The sequence below is a fragment of the Balaenoptera physalus genome, assembly GCF_965194825.1.
Source record: "Balaenoptera physalus genome assembly, chromosome: X".
NCBI lineage: Eukaryota > Metazoa > Chordata > Mammalia > Artiodactyla > Balaenopteridae > Balaenoptera > Balaenoptera physalus.
Window position 1 is genome coordinate 35,128,260 of NC_138903.1, and position 20,856 is coordinate 35,149,115.

At 37.5% G+C, this 20,856-nt stretch overlaps 1 protein-coding gene across 1 annotated transcript in view; it reads left to right on the forward strand.

The window, feature by feature from the left end:
- The window catches only part of TSPAN7 (tetraspanin 7), a 140,445-nt gene extending 138,723 nt beyond the window's left edge, over positions 1 to 1,722 (forward strand). The window contains exons 7-8 of the mRNA XM_082446656.1: positions 530 to 602; positions 865 to 1,722. Of these exons, the coding sequence (XP_082302782.1) occupies positions 530 to 598 (69 nt within the window). The 3' untranslated portion in view covers positions 599 to 602; positions 865 to 1,722. The remainder of the gene's footprint in view (positions 1 to 529; positions 603 to 864) is intronic.
- Positions 1,723 to 20,856: the final 19,134 nt, after the last annotated feature.

The following is a 20,856-nucleotide window of genomic DNA, read 5'->3' on the forward strand; positions in this document are numbered from 1 at the left end:
CCCACTTCTCACAAGCCATGACTTACTTCTCTGGCAAACTCACCCAGTCAAGGATTAGCGTCCCATTGTCCCAAGGAAAGAACTATTATCCTGTCAGCCGGGTATGGCTGGGGTGTCATCCTATGTTGAGATAGCTTCCCAATGCATGCGCTTATGGTTTTGAATTCTGGCATTTTGTTACTATCTTGCTAATTCTGGGGTACTTAATTTTTTTCATTACTCTCAGAACACATGAACACATTTTAATACTACTTACATGTCAAAAGTTGTTTTTAATGGCCAGAGGGAGCTAGAGTTGGAACCTTATGGTCAGTTGGAGAACCTCCAGCTGACCTCCACCAGCATTTAGACTCCCTAAGTCTTAGATCCCACTACTGAAATCAGGTTTGATCGTTTTCCCTAGCGCCCTTTCCCCATTCACGTACACAAAGCCCTCAGTTGTTAAAAATTACATCGGTGGGGGGGGGTGTTAGAAATGTGTTAGCTCAGTGACTTCAGAGCCTCGTTCTCTTTTTCCTTCTGCCAACAGCTGATTGGCATGCTGCTGGCCTGCTGTCTGTCCCGGTTCATCACGGCCAACCAGTATGAGATGGTGTAAGAAGGTGAGTGATGGTGGGGGGAGGTTAAATCTAGGATTCTCCCTTTGGGGCACATACTCCCCTTTAAAGGGACAAGAGTGCTGCCTGGCCACTTCACCCTTTGATCTCGGTGGCACTTGGCCACATGCCGAAGCCTCATTTCTGTGGTGCTGGGGAGGAGATGTGATCACTGCTCTGGAAAACGTCAAAACGCTCTCTTCAGCTTGTTACCTTATTTTAAGGCCTTATTAATGGTGAGTCACTCACACGTTTTAATTTCTCTTAGTCTTTCAAGAATGATGGAAGAAGAGACCTGTTTTCGAAAGGAACTGCAGCAATCTTTGAAAGACTTCCAAAGAATGTTAGAGCACAGTACATAATACACCTGTCCTAACCCCCTCACCCCGTGCAACTGACACTCCCACACAATCTCTGCTCCACCTTTGAGCCTGCATCATGCGTAGCATTCCATCTTGTGAAGCCCTGTTGTGCCAGAGTGTAGCCAGGTTCCCTGCATCTAGTCCTAGGGGACCCCGCATGTAGTGTGGGAGGCTCCTGTTAGCCCTTGATCATGATTGATAAATGCCGCACCCCCCTAGATGTAGATAAGCAGATAGCTATCTGTTCTTTTGGCTTAATCTCCTTTGGTTGGGTTTTCCCTTTTACTAAGGCTCTTTCCTACCTTCTTCAGGCTGCCTAGGACATGTAAAGAGATACATTGGTAATTGTCCATGAGGAGAAAAAGGCACGTGTCATGCACGAAGGAAGTTGTCGAGCTTTGGGTGGCATCCTTGCTCCTTACTGTTACATGCCTGGGAACTTACTTGTAGACAGTTTAGTGCACCTGTATAATCCTGTTACAAAGCTGTATTGTTGCTTCCTGTGAAGGAAATAATATTACTTCTGTTTTTCCCCAATTAACTGCTATTGTTATTTTACTTCTTTCTATATTTTTTCTTTGCATTGACATTACAGACATCGAGGACCTCATCAAATCAATTTAGAAATGAGTGTGAAGGGGGAACAAAAGTCAAAATATTTTTAAAAGATCCTAAAAAACAATTCCTCTGTCTCGCATGCCAACAAGAATGCATTGATATTGTGAACATTTGTGATACATGTGTTAATAAATAGTCATTACAAATTGCTGTGTTCTGGTTTTGTTCTTTGGTTAAGTTTTTAAACACATTTCTACTATATTCCATCTTGTTCCACAGGGGATTTGGAGGTGGACCACCTTACACAATGACACATCCCCCCATACAAGCTCCCACTCCACTGAAATAGCATGGGGCAGTGTAAAAATTGAAGGGTTAGATTTTTTTTAATGGACATTCCAGGAACTTGAATCACTTATCATAAACAGGATGTACTGTTGGCTGCAAAAATAGACCCTTCATATTTCAGGCTAGAGGAAGATTTCAGAGGTTTTTTTTTTTTAAGTCTGGATGTCATTTTAAAAAAAGGAAATGAGCATGTATTCTTCCTTTTATTGTTCCTAACGAGCATGTATTCTACTCTTCCTTCCTTCTTCTCTGGATTGAATAAACTCTGTCTAGAGAAGAGATGACATCATACCATTCAGTTGTCCCAATGCCCTGGCTTGTACTAAAGTATGAAATCCTTACGCTTGATTTAAAGAGCGTTTTAGCAATAGGTGCAGTATATATTATCTGCAATCTATTTTTTCCTTCTTAATGAACCATCCTTAAAAACTAGTAAAAGCATTTATTGATCTGTTCCCAAATAAGTGGATCTAAAAAGCCTCCCTCTTCTCTGTAATTAGGATGGAGATGGTGTTTTAACTATATGCATTTATTAGCCTGAACTCTGCATGAGGTAAACCCTAAAAGGCTTATGAAGGCTAGTGACCCACACCTTCAGATACTGCCTCGTCAAAAGGTCAGCATTTTTAGAGAGTTAAGTAGATCTCTTCTATGGAAACATATGTAGCCCAAAACTTTTCAAAGTTTCATTTAAATTTCTATTATATAATAAAATGAGGCTTTTCTGTAAAATCCTACATAGAGCCCCACCCATGGTTCACCTTTTTGCAAACTATGCATTCACTAGTATACTGATACTAATATTGTTATACTTTGGTAAACAAGAAATCTATACACTTTCTAAATTGAGTTCACATCTCACCATTATATAATTTCAATGTGAAACATTTTGACTAAGGTTGATTTGACTTTAAAACGTTAAAATATTGACATTTCAACCTTGCTCAGAAATAAGGTATATTTAGCTTTAGACAGTACTGCCGAACATTATTCCAAAGTCGTATACTAATTCATACTCCCACCACAGTGTAGAAAAGTTCTAGCTGTTCCACATCCTCACCAACACTTGTTATTCTCAGACTTACGTTTTAGCCATTCGGTGTGCGTGGTGGTATCTCAATTTGCCTTCACATTACGATTAGTGATACCGAACACTCAGTTTGTCGTTGACCACCTTGATATCCTCCTCCTTTGTTTTTTTGGCCGCACCACGAGGAATGTGGGATCTTAGTTCCCCGACGCCATGGACTGAACCTGTGCCCCCTGCGGTGGAAGCATGGAGTCTTAACTATTAGACTGCCAGGGAAGTCCCGATAGCCTCTTTTATGAGGTGTTCAACTCTTGTGTGTTTTTAAAAATTCAGTTATCTTAATTGATTTGTAGGAATTCTTTATGTATTCATGATGCAAATCCTTACTTGGATGTATTTATTACAAATATTTTCTCTCAGCCTGTCATTTGACTTTTCACATACAGTCAATTCTTTTTTTTCCAGCTTTACCGAGAAATATTTGATATAATATTGTGTAGGCTTGAGATGTACAAGGTGATGACTTGATCCACTGATACATTGCAAAATGATTACCATAGTAGGATTAGTTAACACCTCCATCACCTCACTCAATTACCATTTCTTTTTTGTGGTGAGAACATTTAAGATCTACTCTCTTAGCAACTTTCAAGTATATAATACAGTATTGTTAACTATAGTCATCATGCTGAACTATAGTTCTGATCCCCAGAACTTGTGCATCTTATAACTGGATGTTGGTAACCCTTTGATATCTCCCCATTTCCCCCACCTCCCAGCCACTGGTAACCACCATTCTACTCTGTTTCTCTGAGTTTGGTTTTTTTATATTCTACATATATGTGGGATCATACAGTATATCTTTCTCTGACTTATTTTACATAGCATAGTGCACTCAGGTCTATCCATGTTGTTGCAAATGGCAGGATTTCTTTTTTTCTCATGGCTGAATAATATTCTATTGTATATATGGACCACATCTTCTATAATCATTCATCTGTTGATGGACATTTAGGTTGCTTCCATACCTTAGCAATTAAGTAATGCTGCTATGAACACTGGGGTGCATGTATCTTTTTGAATTAGTGTTTATGTTTCCTTCAGATATATACCCAGGAGTGGGATTGCTGGATCATATGGTAACTCTATTTTTAGTTTTTTGAGGAACCTCCATACTGTTTTCCATAGTGGCTGCACCAACTTACATTCCCACCAACAGTGCACAAGGGTTCCCTCTTCTCCACATCCTTGTGTGTGTTCTCTCTTGTTTCTTTGATAATAGCTGTTCTAACAGGTGTGAGGTGATAACTCATTGTGGTTTCCCTAATAATTAGTGATGGTGAGCACTCTCTCAAGTACCTGTTGGCCTATTCAGATCCTCTGCCCATTTTTTAATTGGATTTTATTTGCTATAGAGTTGTAGGAGTTCCTTATATATCAATATTTTGGATATTAACGCCTTATATGTAGTTTGCAAATATTTTCTCCCACTCTGTAGGTTGCCTTCTCATTTTGGTGACTGTATCTCTTGCTGTGCAGAAGCTTTTTATTTTAATGTAGTCCCACTTGTTTATTTTTGCTTTTTTGTGTGCTTTTGGTTTCATATCCAAAAATTCGTTGCTAAGACCAATGTAAAGGATCTTTTCCTTTATGTTTTTTCTGGACTCTATTTTTTAAATTCCCGTATGTTACATTATCTGTGGTTCCCAAGTTGCTTTAACAGAACAAGTGGAGCTGAGTTAGCTGAAGGTGTGTGTGAAGTTCTGCTTCGTTGCTCAAGAAGTAGGCTACTCTGAACTTTTGGTTACAGGACAAGCATGCCTGCTCATAATAACGAGCAAGAAATCTAAGCCAGTACCTTGAGAGGGTAGGTATTCTTTTCATTTAATAGATGAAGGTACTAAGACTTCTAAGAGTTGTGATCTTCCAAACCCAGTGTCCACGACAGCTGAAATGCCAGAATGTGCTTACATTGCAAAGCTAGAATTTCTACTCCATATATGAGTACCATTTCACACAAATTAATCATGGAAATACCCATTGCTTGTCTACCAGTGCACACGTGATCAACAGGTAAACGTAGAGTAGCCAATCCACTTGGAGATAATTACAAGGGATTCTATAGCTACCCACTTCCTTTAACATAATAGCATTTCATTTCAAAAGATTATATAAATAGTAAAACTTCAAGCTGCCTTAAATTTTTTTTTACACTTTATGTATTTTAAATCTCAATAGAACTTTTGAAATAAAAGGTGAAAAGAAAACGTATCATGAGAACTTCTAGTTCCCAAATTAAATTCCTGTGAAATATTCCAAACGCATTTTTCACCAGTTACTACTTGGTGAAAGTAGTTTTCTAGACTACTCTGCCTTGGTATCAGGAAGTGCCTCATTCTTCTACTTTCATACTGGACATACCCATCCTAGTCCCTGAAGTTTAAATTGCTAATAAGCAAGAAGTAGGGTGACATTAAGAAGTAGGGTAAATTAGAGAAATGCAAATCAAAACTACAATGAGGTATCACCTCACATCAGTCAGAATGGCCATCATCAAAATATCTACAAACAATAAATGCTGGAGAGAGTGTGGAGAAAAGGAAACCCTCCTACACTGTTGGTGGGAATGTAAATTGGTACAGCCACTCCAGAGAACAGTATGGAGGTTCCTTATACTAAAAATAGAACTATCATATGACCCAGCAATCCTACTCCTGGGCATATATCCGGAGAAAACCATACTTCAAAAAGATACATGCACCCCAACGTTCATTGCAGCAGTACTTACAATAGCTAAGACACGGAAGCAACCTAAATGTCCTTCAGTGGATGAATGGATAAAGAAGATGTGGTACATATATACAATGGAATATTACTCAGCCATAAAAAAGAATGAAATAATGCCATTTGCAACAACATGGATGGACCTAGAGATTGTCATACTGAGTGAAGTAAGTCAGACAAATATCATATGATATCGCTTATATGTGGAATCTAAAAAAAAATGGTACAAATGAACTTATTTACAAAACAGAAATAGAGATGTAGAAAACGAACTTATGGTTACCAAAGGGGAAGGGGGGAGGAGGGATAAATTGGGAGATTGGGATTGACATATACACACTACAATATATAAAATGGATAATAAGGACCTACTGTATAGCACAGGGAACTCTTCTCAATACTCTGTGATGACCTATATGGGAAAAGAATCTAAAAGAGTGGATATATGTATATGTATAACTGATTCACTTTGCTGTACAGCAGAAACTAACAACATTGTAAATCAACTATAGTCCAATAAAAATTAATTTTAAAAAAAGTAGGGTAAATTAAGTGCCAGTCAACAATAACGGTGTCTCAGAAAGGCCTGATATATGCTAATATTACCACTGCACTAACAGGGACATATTTAGTGAGAAGAGCCATGTGGAAGCATTGCCAGGATGGGAGTCCAGAGACTAAGTCTCAGCTTAGGCCTCAGAATTTCCTAGGAGACTTGTGTAAGCCTCTAAAATGCTTAACAATTCTTTTTCCTCATCTACAAAATGATAAGAATGGATAGATGTTTCTAAAGACTCTCAAAATCACTTTGCTATCTTATAGCTCAATGATTGGTCAGTCCAATGACCACCCTAGTACTTTGAGGTTTCGTTGGAACTAAGACAGTTCAGAGTCAAGTCAGACCTCACCAACCAGAGGGCAATCCCACCAACATCCACACAGCGTCTATGGGATGCCACACATACACACCATTGTCAGCAAAATTTATAGAAGATCACATTTCTAAGTGAACGTCATCTCTTAGATTTAAATATTTTTACCTTTTTACATGAGTTACTGCCTGAGGAAGAAATTCATGCAATTTTGAAAGCATGAACCAAAATGCAGACTACACGAATTATAAATTTGTAGAATTAGGAATAACGGAAACGATAAATAAAATACAACAAAGTAATATTGAAACACGTCCTCTACCAGGGAAGGATTAACAGGGAAGAAATTAATAGGTACAGAAAATGAACTATCAATTTTAGCAAAATTGGAGTACAATGGGCCAGATTTACCCTCCTGCCTAAAATAACCAAACACCAGGCAAAATATATGAAACAACAGTTTTGAAGACACTGAAATCAGACACAGAAGAATAGTAATCCCTGAGAGACAGGAAACAAAGAAGGTGAGCACTGTGGTTCCCTCAGCTTACCGACTTGAGAGCGTTTCCAGGTTGTGATATAGGGAGAGGAAACATCCTGAGGCAGAATCCCTGAGTTGAGCAGACAAACCTCAGTGTCCAGGGAGACCAAAGCAGCTAGAGTTTACAGGACAGAGTACTGGAGAGGAGAGCTGCACAGAGAACTCCAGAGATCACAGAGGAACTCCCTTAAATATTCAGTAGAATAGGGATTGGTGCATGTATGTGGGAAAACTACCAGAGACTGGTGGAAGAGACATCCTAAATGTTACAGCAAAACAGTACTTGGGGCTCATACAGGTACAGGGATAGTGCCTATACACATCAGCAAGTCTAGAAAAACTCACAATTTCACAGGGCATCGGGCAGAGTACTCAAAAGGGTCTGAGACATAGTTCAGTTACTTCAAAACCATTTAATAACCTTAAGTCTTTTTTTAAGATTTGTTGGGGGGATCAGAGCCTTGTTTATCCTAAGGCTAATTATTCCCCACTACTGAGGCAAGTACTGGATATTTTTGTATTCCTATAAGTATACAATTGCCCAAGTTTGTTGAAAACTATAAACTGACAGATCCAAGAAGCTTAACAAACCCCAAGTACAAAAAACATGAAGAAAACTACTTTAAGGAACATATCATAAGCAAATTGTATAAAATCAGTGATAAAAAGAAAAAATTTTAATTCACCAGAGGAAAAAGAGGTGATGCACAGAAAACAAAGATAAGGATGACTTCTGTTTGGAAAGAAAAATGTAAAGTAAGAAGACAGCTGCAAATGACCAAATGTTTATGTCCCTCCAAAATTCTTATGTTGAAATCCTACCCCCAAGGTGATGGTATTAGGAGGTGATTAGGTCATAAGGGTGAAGCCCTCAGGAATGGGATTGTGCCCTTATAAAAGACGCCTCAGAGAGCTCCCTATCCCTTGCAACCATGTGAGGTTGCAGTGAAAACATGGCTGTCCATGAAGCAGAAAGTGGGCCAGATACTCATCAGACAATGAATCAGCTGGTACCTTTATCTTGGACATCCCAGCCTCCAGAACTGTGAGAAATAAGTATTTGTATTTAAGCCACATAGTGTATGATATTTTTGTTATAGCAGCTGGAGCAGACTAAGCCAACAATGGAATGGCATCTTTAAAGTACTGAAAGGAAAAAAGAAATAAATAACCTAGAATTCTTTACTCAGCAAAAATATCTTTCAAGGCACAGGGAAATAAAGACATTTTCAGATATAAAAAAATCTGAAAGAATTCACCACCAGTAGACCCACACTGTAAGAAATGTTAAGGGAGGTCCTTTAGGCAAAAGAAAAATGATACTAGATGGAAATATGTATCTATTCAAAATAATAAAGAGCACCAGAAATGATAACTACCTGGGTAAATATAAGACTTTTTCTGGGACTTCATTGATGGTCCAGTGGTTAAGACTCCACGCTTCCACTTCAGGGGGCACGGGTTCAATCCCTGGTCGGGGAAATTCCACATGCTGTGTGGTGTGGCCAAAAAGAACCAAACAAACAAAAGACCAAACTAAATATAGACTATTTAAATATAAACAATAGAGAGAATGCTAGATATCAAAACTTACATATGACCCAGTTGTAGTCAACTAAAAATTAATATCATTACAAAACATTGTAAATCAACTATACTTCAATAAAAAATAAATAAAATAAATATCATTGAATGTAAAAAAAGACTTTTTCTGTTATTTAATAAATTTAAAAGATAATTGTTTAAACAAAAATAATAGCAATGTAGCATGGGTTGTATAATATATGTAAAACAAAATGTATAACAATAGCAAAAAGATTAGGAGGGGAAATATGGAAGAACACTATTGTAAGGCTCCTTCAATATATGTGAAGTGGCATAATATCACTTGAAGGTTAGACTGTGATTAGTTAAAGATATACATTGTAAATCCAAAAGCAACCAATAAAATTTTAAAGGTTATAATTAGTAAGTCATTAGGTGGGATAAAATAGGATTTTTAAAGTATTTGATTTAAAAGGAAGTAGAAAAAAGGAAAAAAAGAACAAATCACAGATATGACAAAAATAAAACATGTAGCAAGATGAAATTTTTAAACCTAACTATATCAATAATCACGTTAAATGTTAATGGTCTAAATGCCCCAATTAAAAGGTAGAGATTTTCAGATTGTATTAAAAAACCAAGACCCAACTATATGGTGCCTAGAAGAACACACTTTAACTATAAAGGCACAAATAAAAGGATGGAAAAAGATAGACTACGCTAACACTAACTGACAGAAAGCTGGAGTGACTGTATCACTATTAGGCAAATTAGATTGCAGAGTAAAGAATATTTCCAGTGTTAAGGAATGTAATTTCATAATAATAAAGGGATCATCAGGAAGAATAACAATCTTGAAAGTTTATGCACCTAATAAATCATGCAAACATGACAGAACTACAAAGAGAAATAAACAAATCTAATCTACAGTTAATAGTTGGAGATTTCAATGTCCCTCTCTCAACAATCGATTTTTTAAAGAGAAAAAAAAAATCAGCAAGGATATAGTAGACTTGAAGAACAAAATCAACCAACTTTACCAAGACAGAACATATGGGCCATAAAATAAGTCTCAATAAGTTTAAAAAGATTCAAACCTATACAAAGTATACTCTGACCACAGTGGAATTTAAGTAGAGATCAATAACAGAAAGACCTATGGAAATTCCTCAAATATTTCAAAACTAAACATACTTCTAAATAACCTGTGGTTCAAAGAAGAAATAAAAAACAATATTATAAAGTATCCTGAGTTTAATGAAAATAGATTTATCATATTAAAATTTATGAGATATTGCAAAAGCAATACTTAGGAGTACATTTAAAGCACTAAATGCCTATATTAAAAAATAATCAAATTTCAATGTTATCTTAAATGTAAATGGACTAAATGCTCCAACCAAAAGAAACAGACAGGTTGAATGGATACAAAAACAGGACCTGTATATTTGCTGCCTAAAAGAGATTCACTTCAGATCTAGACACATACAGACTGAAAGTGAAAGGATGGAAAAAGGTATTCCATGCAAATGGAAATCAAAAGAAAGCTGTAGTGGCAATACTCATATCAGACAAAATTGACTTTAAAATAGACTGTTACAAGAGACAAAGAAGAACACTACATAGTGATCAAAGGATCAATCCAATAAGATATAACAATTGTAAATATATATGCACCCAACGTAGGAGCACCTCAATATATAATGCAAATGTTGACAGACTGAAAAGGAGAAATTGACAGTAACACAATAATAATGGGGGACTTTAACCCACGACTTACATCAATGGACAGATCATCCAGACAGAAAATCAATAAGGAACACAGGCTTCAAATGACACCTTAGACTAGATGGACTTAATTGATATTTATAGAGCATTCCATCCAAAGGCAGCAGAATACACATTCTTTTCAAGTGCACATGGAACATTCTCCAGGATAGATCACGTGCTGGGTCACAAAGCAAGGTTCAGTACATTTAAGAAAACTGAAATCATATCAAGCATCTTTTCCAACCACAATGCTATGAGGCTAGAAATCAACTACAAGAAAAAAACTCCAAAAAACACCAACACATGGAGGCTAAACAATATGCTACTAAACAACTAATGGATCACTGAAGAAATCAAAAAATACCTAGAGACAAATAAAAACGAAAGCACAATGATCTAAAACTTATGGGATGCAGCAAAGCTGTTCTAAGAGGGAAGTTTATAGCAATACAAGCTTACCTCAGGAAACAAGAAAAATCTCAAATAAACAACCTAAGCTTATGCCTAAAGCAACTAGAGAAAGAAAAACAAACAAAACCCAAAGTTAGTAAAAGGAAAGAAATCTTAAAGATCAGAGCAGAAATAAATGAAACAGAGATTTTAAAAAAATAGAAAAGACTGATGAAACTAAAAGCTGGTTCTTTGAAAAGATAAACAAAATTGATAAGCCTTTAGCCAGACTCATCAAGAAAAAAATGGAGAGGGCCCAAATTGATAAAATCAGAAATGAAAAAGGAGAAGTTACCACCAACACCACAGAAATACAAAGGATCATAAGATTACTACTAACAACTATATACCAATAAAATGGACAACCTGGAAGAAATGGACAAATTCTTAGAAAGGTACACTCTCCCAAGACTGAACCAGGAAGAAATAGAAAATATGAACAGACCAATTACCAGTACTGAAATTGAAAATTTGATTAAAAAACTCCCAACAAACAAAAGTCCAGGACCAGATGGCTTCACAGGGAAATTCTACCAAACATTTAGAGAAGAGTTAACACCTATCCTTCTGAAACTATTCCAAAACATTGCAGAGGAAGGAACACTCCCAAACTCATTTTATGAGGACACCATCACCATGATACCAAAACCAGACAAAGATACCACAAATCAAGAAAACTACAGGCCAATATCACTGATGAACAGAGATGCAAAATTCCTCAACAAAAGACTAGCAAACCGAATCCAAAAATACATTAAAAGGATCATTCACCGTGATCAAGTGGGATTTATCCCAGGGATGCAAGGATTTTTCAATATCTGCAAGTCAATCAGTGTGATACATCATATCAACAAATTGAAGAATAAAAACCATACAATCATCTCAGTAGATGCAGAAAAAGCTTTTGACAAAATTCAACACCCATTTATAATACAAACACACTCCAGAAAGTGGGCATAGAGGGAACATACCTCAACATTATAAAGGCCATATATGGCAAACCTACAGCCAACATCATACTCAACGGTGAAAAGCTGAAAGCATTTCCTCTAAGATCAAGAATTAGACAAGGATGTCCACTCTCGCCACTTTTATTCAACATAGTTTTGGAAGTCCTAGCCACGGCAATCAGAGAAGAAAAAGAAATAAAAGGAATCCAAATTGGAAAAGAAGTAAAACTGTCACTGTTTGCAAATGACATGATACTGTACATAGAAAATCCTAAAGATGCTACCAGAAAACTACAAGAGCTCGTCAATGAATTCAGTAAAGTTACAAGATACAAAATTAATACACAGAAGTCTGTTGCATTTCTATACACTAACAATGAAATATCAGAAAGAGAAATTTAAAGCAATAATCCCATTTACCATAGCATCAAGAAGAATAAAATACCTAGGAATAAACTTACCTAAGGAGGCAAAAGACCTGTGCTCTGAAAACTATAAGATGCTGATGAAAGAAACTGAAGATGACACAAATAGATGGAAAGATGTACCATGTTCTTGGATTGGAAGAAATAATATTGTCAAAATTACTATACTAACCAAGACCGCAACGAAGATCCCATATGCCACAACTAAGACCCAGCGCAGCCAAAATAAATAAAATAACAAACAGACAAATAAATAAATATTAAACAAACAAAACAGAAACAGACTCACAAACTTAGAGAACGAACTTATGGTTACCAGGGGGGAGAGGGAAGGTGGGAGGGGCAAGACAGGGGTAGGGGATTAAGAGGTACAAACTACTATGTATAAAATAAATAAGCTACAAGGATATATTGTACAACACAGGGAATATATCCAATATTTTATAATAACTATAAATGAAGTATAACCTTTATAATTCTGAATCACTATGTTGTGTACTTGAACCTTATATAATATTGTACAACAGCTATGCCTCAATAAAGTATATACTATATATATCCATAATATATATATATATATATATATATATATATATATATATATATACACAAACACACGTGTGCACAAGCTACAGTAACCAAAATAGTGTGGAACTGACATAAAAAAATAGACACATAGACCAATGGAACAGAATAGAGAGCCAAGAAATAAACTCACACACTTATGGTCAACTAATATTTGACAAAGGTGCCAAGTATATACAATGGGGAAAGGATAGTCTCTTCAATAAATGGTGTTGAGCAAACTGGATATCCACATGCAAAAGAATGAAATTGGACTCTTACAGTTTACTCAAAAGTCAAATTTTAAAAATGGGTTAAAGACTTACATATAAGACCTGAAACAGTAAAACTCCTAGAAGAAAACACAGGGAAAAAAGCTTCTTGACATTGGCTTTGGCAATAATTTCTTGGATATGATACCAATAGCACAGGCAACAAAAGCAAAAATAAACAAGTGAGATTACATCAAAACAATCAACAAAATGAAAAGGCAATCTATGAAATGGGAGAAAATGTCTGCAAACCATAAATCTGATAAACGGTTAATATCCAAAATATATAAGGAACACCTACAACTCAATAGCAAAAAAAACAAATAATGTGATTTAAAACTTGACAGAGGAACTGAATAGACATTTTTCCAATGAAGACATACTCATAGCCAACAGGTATATGAGAAGGTGCTCAATATCACTGATCACCAGAGAAATGCACATCAAAACTACAATGAGATATCATCTCATAGCTGTTAGGATGGCTATTATTTTTTAAAAAGTAATTTTTGCCAGGTGTGTGGAGAAAAATGAACCATTGCACACTATTGGTAGCAATGCAGCCACTATGGAAAAAAGTACAAACGTTCCTAAAAAATTTAAAAATAGAACTACCATGACCCAGCAGTCCTACTTCTAGGTATAGCAAAAAGAATTGAAATCAGGATCTCAGAGAGATATCTGCACTCCCATGTTCATTGCAGCTTTACTCACAGTAGCCAATTCATGGAAACAACCTAAATGTCTACCATTGGATGACTGGATTTAAAAGCGTAGTATACACAAACAGTGTAATATTATTTAGCCTTAAAATAGAAGGAAATCCTGCCATGTGCAACAACATGGGTGAACCTGGAGGACACTATGTTAAGTGACATAAGCCAGACACAGAAGGACGAAGGCTACATGCTACTGCTGACATTACGAATTTAAAATAGTCAAACTCATAGAAGCAGAATAGAATGGTGGTTGCCAGGATCTGGGGGCGGGGCGGGGGGAAGGAAACAGGGAGGGATTAGTCAAAGGATTAAAAGTTTCAGTTATAAGAGATGAACAACTCCTAGAATAACAGCATAGAGCCTACAGTTGACAATACTGCATTGCCTACTTAAAAATTTGCTAAGGGTAGATCTTACATTAAATGTTCTTATCACAAAAATTAAGTAAGTAAGTAGGTAAACAAGTCAGTAAGTATCAATAAATAAATATAGGGCAGGAGGGAAAAAATATCTTCCCACAAAGAAAACTCCAGGTCTGGATGACTTTACTGGTGAATTTTACCAAACTTTTAAGAAAGAGATAATACCAGTTCTACACAAAGTATTCCAGAAAACTGAGAAAAAAAAAAAGGTGAGGGAGACATAATTCCCAAATCATTCTGCCAGGAGAGCATTTACTCTTATACCAAAACCTAAAAAAGATATTAAAGAAAACTGCAGACCAATATCCCAATGAACATGTATAGAAAAATTCTAAACAAAATTGTAGCAAATTGAATCCCACAATATATAAAAACAATAATATGTTTTAATTTGTAGGGTTTATCCCAGGAATTAGCACTTCTCTTCTACCTTGTACTGAAAGTTCTAGCCAGAACAATCACACCAGAAAAAGAAATAAAATGCGTCTACAACATGGCTGAATCTGATGATCGTTAACGCTAAGTGAAACAAAACAGTCAGAAATGATCATATATTGTATGATTCTCTTTATATGAATATAAATAGGCATATTTATAGAGACACAAATTAGACGAGTGGTTGCCTGTGGGTGGACGGGCGGGGGCGTGGATGTTGGGGAGAAATGGAGAGCATTAAAGGATACAGGGTTTCTTTTTGAGGTGAAGAAAATGTTCTACAATTGATTGTGGCAATGGTTGCACAACTCTGAATGTGCTAAAATCACTGAATTGTACACTTTAAACAGGCAAATTTTATGGTAAGTGTGTTATATCTCAATAAAGCTGTTATGAAAATATATATGTCAATTATTATTTTTTAAAAGGTATATTTCGTGTCACTTAGTTCTTCTGGGTCCTCCCCTAAGTATGGCTGATTGAAAAAGTAAATAAAATCCTTGTGCAGGTTAGCAATTCTTTCGCCATTGCCTGTGTCACATTTTTTAAGTCAAGTTTCTTCAGGTTGTAACATTATACAAAGATTGTTTGAATTCCTTGAATTCTTAGGTCACTTGCTTGCCAAATAGTCATTTCTATTTGACAGAATAGTCATTTCTGTATATGTTAATATTTTAAAAATCTGTTTCCATAAGCAATTGTGTGCTTTACCTGGCTATGAGATTGCAAGCTCAAGTCACTGAAGGGAGTATCCTCGTTTTGAAACTTTTCATTGAAGTGTAAGAGGCGAACAGAAAGTGCTCGTATCACAAACGTGTTTTTGATGATTTTTCACGAAGTAAACACACTCATTTCACTAGCACCAAGATCAAGAATATAGAACATTCCCAGCTTCCCGGAAACTCACTCATGTTCAGAAGAGAACACTTTTTATTAACTGTGGTAGAAAACCACATAAACACGAAAATTATCTTAACTATTAAGTGCACATTTCAGTAGTACTAAGTATATTCACATTGTAGTGCAACCAATCTGCAGAAATTTTTATCTTGCAAATTTGAAATGCTATACCCATTAAACAACATCTCTGCATTTTTTTCTTCCCCCACCATTCTACTTTCTGTTTCTATAAATTTGATTATTTTTGATACTTTGTAAGTGGAATCATACAGTATTTGTCTTTTTGTGACTGGCTTACTTCACTTAGCATCATGCCCTCAAGGTTCATCCATGTTGTAGCATGTGACGGGATTTCCTTCCTTTTTAAGGATGAATAGTATTCTACTGTATGGATAGACCACATTTTGTTTATCCATTCATCCAGTGATGGACATTTGGGTTGTGTCCACCTCCTGGCTATCGTGAATAGTGCTGCAATGAACATGGGAGTGCAGATAGAAGAATGTCTTTTAGTACTAAAAGTATCTAACGTTGATTGATGACAGTCATGTCAGGAACGTTCTAAAGGCTTTATCCCATTTAATCTTCACAGTGATAATATGAATTAGGAAGCATTCTCATTATCCCCATTTTACAGATTAATAAACTGAGCAACAAGGAGGTTAAGCAACTTTCCCAAGGTCACACCAGTGGAGTTGGGACTCTCAATGAATCAGTCTGGCACCAGTACCACACACTTAACCACCATGTTATATTGCCTCTTCTTTATTGTCTGTAATGATGCTATAAAGTATCTCCTATGGAGTTTTGCTCATATGTGTGCTCATAAAATGTTCAGGTCTCCCAACTACACGCCCCTTTAATTAAAAAGATGAGCATTCCCTCTTGGGGCCCCAAATTTCTTTCAATTTGATTCATTTACAAACTGCAATATCATGAAGCATATTTATTAAGCACTCGACCTTCTAAAGCTTCTTTTCTTGTTCTGGGCAAGCATTTCAGATATGGTGTATGTTGAAAAGAAATAATCAGAATTAGCTTCATGTACTCAATTCTATTAAAAGTTATTAGGAATTAATACAGAATTAAGGGGGAGGGGAGTAATTAGCCCTCTTGCCCTGAAAATTAATAGGTCCTTTTCATTATACTCCTAAGGGGTATTTTACCCAATAATATTCCATTTCAGACTAATGTAAAATGAAAACTACGTTGTTTGAGAATTCTGGCTACAAAGCGATTACAAACCACAAATCTCACAAAGATTAACGGGGAAGGAAGATCAAGCAGAACAACAAGACGGGAATAAAGACACAGACCTACTAGAGAATGGACTTGAGGATATGGGGAGGGGGAGGGGGAAGATGTGACAGGGTGAGAGAGTGGCATAGACATATATACACTACCAAATGTAAAATAGATAGCTAGTGGGAAGCAGCCGCATAGCACAGGGAGATCAGCTCGGTGCTTTGTGACCACCTAGAGGGGTGGAATAGGGAGGGTGGGAGGGAGGGAGATGCAAGAGGGAAGAGATATGGGAACATATGTATATGTATAACTGATTCACTTTGTTATAAAGCAGAAACTAACAACAACAAAAAAAAGGAACAACAAACTATTAATAATACTAGACAGGACGAAGGTAATCAAATCAATGTGTCAATCATTCTACCAGAATCAACACACAGTATTTTTTGAGGACATGGCCAGGCTTATGTAAATTAAGAGTTGATATTGTTTTTTATAGGTTAAACTAGGCTTTCAGGAGTGGGTGATTTCTGGATAGTTACAAAAGAAATGAAATATGCTCCATAAATCCTAATTTTAAAAATGTAAGAGCCTATACACAAAGATACTCTCTTCTTCATTTCTAGGCAAAATTGTCTTCCTGCACAAGGGGCCCAAAACCGCTCAAGGTTAAGAGTGTCAACAACTCCAAATGAACCACTAGGGGGCAGAAGCAGACAGAAGCTGACCAACAGGTTCCCCTCAGACCCCATTCACACTTGGAGTGACTTGAAAGACTGCTGATAATTGCCTCCTATATATAAGTCGAATTTGAAAATTCATCATATTTTCTTACTAAGAACCAGAAACCAAGATAAAATTGCCTAATTCTCTCTTTTCTGTTCTGATGCTTGAGTTACCATTTGGTAAGAAATACTGACCCAGGAGCCGTGAGAGCAGCCACGTGAATACAAGGCACTACACTGTTTTGTTTTCTGTTCCTCTCCAACTCCAGTTTTACAGTCCTTTTTACCCTGACAGCCACTTGGTTTATTCTGGCTTATGCGTGTGGTTACCCCTCAATACTTGGCAACTTGTGCTCTCATCCCAGAAGCAACATCCAGACAAATCTGATTATATAAGCAGCCCATTATCACACACGTTTAACGTATACCATAGTCATTTCATAACAGGCATAGAGTTCATGCCTCCCACTCCCACTCTGTCACAATGTGTTGAAATTTAGCCAGGAAAAGTTGCAAAGGAACAAATAAACAAGTACCCAATATATGTAGTAAAACATGGCATTGATGCCAATTCTGAAAACTTTACCCCACGTAAACCCACAGAAATATGTTTTATAAGGCAGTAGAAGCTGGATTACAAAGCATCCTAAACAACTGCATCCATATATCACTGTAATTGTCTATACGCTGAGGAGAAGTAAACACTGTTGCTTTTCCGTTCGGCAAACTGGGCCCCTAACATGTGTTAGACTAAAGATGTGTAAAATATGAACCCTGTCCTCATAGAGCTCACAGTCAAGTTGGAAGACAGATACAGAAAAGGAAAGATAGCATAAATAGAATATTGCATTCTACGTGAAATCCCAGTGATTTGGATGGGGTATTGCTTAGCTAGGAGTGGGGAACGGAAATGCGAGGGATCTGATATAAATAAACGCTTCGCTTCCTGGGGAAGGACACCCGGAGTCCAGTGCTAAAGGATGAATAGAGCTGGCCAGGTCAAGAGGAAGTGGAAGAGTGTTGGAGCCAAGGCAGGCATTCGGAGCAAGAGATGAGGTAAGAATAGGATGGGTGTGGTGGTCCGTGGGAGGGCAGGTACCATCATCAGCTCTGTGTTCACTGGGAGCTGGGGACAGAGCAGGAGGAGTACCCAGGAACAGAGCTCTCTGGGCCCTTACACAACAGGTTGAGAGCTGGGGGTTTCACCGTGTAGGCAACAAAGCCCTGGGGAACTGTTTTGAACGGGGAAAACTGATCGTTCTGGAAGAAATTGAGAAGCACGAGGTTAAGGTCAGAGAGACTAGTGAAGAAGAGGCTACAATTATCCAGAGATGATGCCAACCTTAGGTAAGGCGCTGAGAGTTGGGGTGGAAAGGGGTTACATTGGGGGGTTCAAATGGACAGGTTTTGGCATTTGAGGAGGAATCAAGGATACTCTTGGATTTCTAGCCTGGATGACTAGGAGGGCAGTGGGACCACCAGCGGAAATGGGAAACACAGGAACAGGGTTGGGGGACAGCAAGGGGTCTAGTTTTAGATAGGCTGAGTTTGAGGTGCCTCAGGGCTGTCCACGTGCAGATGTCTGACAGACACGTGACTATCAGCCAGGTGAGTCTGAGTTGAGCTGCAGAGGTTGGTTAGGCCTCTTGTCACTGGTGGCAGAAGAGATGGGGTGGATGAGATTTTGCCATAGGATGAGTAGAGCAGAAGGGCAAGCAAGGACTGAACGGTCAGAGAACCCCAAGGTTGAAGGGACAGGCGGAGGATGTGGGTCACCAGGCCGGGGTAGAGAAGGAACGGCCAGAAGCAAGCATCTTGTGGAAGAAAGTGCTGACAAGGACCTCAGATTACAGGTTAGGGGCACCCAAGGTCCTACCCATAATATTCAGTTAGGAATTATCTGAATGCTCAGCAGTGTGATAGGTCCCACACAGGAGGGGGCCACTAAGAAATCTACCACAGCACTCTTGACCTCAAGAGCCTTATAATCTAGTTGGGAAAACAAAACTCACTTCATAAAAGAGGTTAAATGAAAGCCTAAGGAAGAGCCAAACAGCTGGGGAGGGGCAAGGTCCAGAGGACCCTGTGGGAGTGAGGGAACCAAGGCTTCCACGAGAAGCAGGACTTGGCTGACCTTGGGGGCCAGACGGGCCATAGGTGGAGATTCTCCAAAGAAAGAGAACTTGACAACAGAGGCCAAGAAGAGCACAATGTAATGTCTACTGTGGATGGAGCAGCTACTTCACATCCGAGAACAGAGACAGGTGCTACTGGAAACGTAGCTCAAAGCTAGGACTGAAAGGGCCTGAATGCCCACCTGGGCAATGCAGCTTGTGTTTAAGGGGAAATGGAAAGTTCAGTGGAGGAAAAGGATTGCCTTCGTTAACAACAGCTACGAAGTATGTATTCTCCACAGAGGGAGTAAGAAGAAATCTTTCTGACCTTCAGAGACAAATGAAAGCAGTGTTTAAGAAATTAATACAATGCTGGTGTCTCTCTTATTTTCTACTTTTGAAATAGTCTTACAAATCAAATTTTTATTTTCAGAAGGTATAATTCCTGTGCTATTTTTAGTTGTCAAGTTTCCTGGTTACTGTTATTTTCTGCCTAACTCTCAAACTTGAGGGAAAAAAAATAATAAAATTGTACTTCAGTGAGCTTTAGCCTGTGAGATTCTATAAACTTCATACTTTTATAGTAGTTTCTCCTCCTTCAGAGAGCCTCAGAGAAATCTATGCCCAGAATCTTCAGAAATCACCAAATATGGGTACTTTAGTCAAGTGAATGATAAACTGGGATATCAATGTGGTGCTGTATAGCAAAAGAACTTTCTAAAATATGATTGTATTTCACCCTTATTTAAAATCCTTAAGTTTTACAATTCAATAAAAGAAACGCTAACAAGTTAATGGAAAAGTGGGTGAGGGGCATGAAAAGGCAGTTCAAAGAAAACAATTGCAAATAGCCATAAGCACATGAAAAATGCTTCTCATTCACTCTTATACTTGACTAACATTTAAAGACATGCATATAAAAACAGACGAATCACCGCTTTCACATCTGAAAGTATCTGCTATCATCCTCCATAGGTGAGGGTGTAGGGACTCTTGTCCGATGTTAATGGCACAGTGTAAAATGGGTGCGTCTTCTGGGAAGGACAATTTGACATTGGCTTTCACATTGTAAATCTGTACACTCCTTGACCCAGCAATTCTACTCCCAAATGTCTCTCACTGATATTCTTGCTCAAGGGTTTCAAGATGTGTGTAAAAGAATCTCCACTGCAGCATTTCTGTTGAGTTTTTTTTCCTTTTCTTTTTAAAAAATAAAATCTCGGTCATCT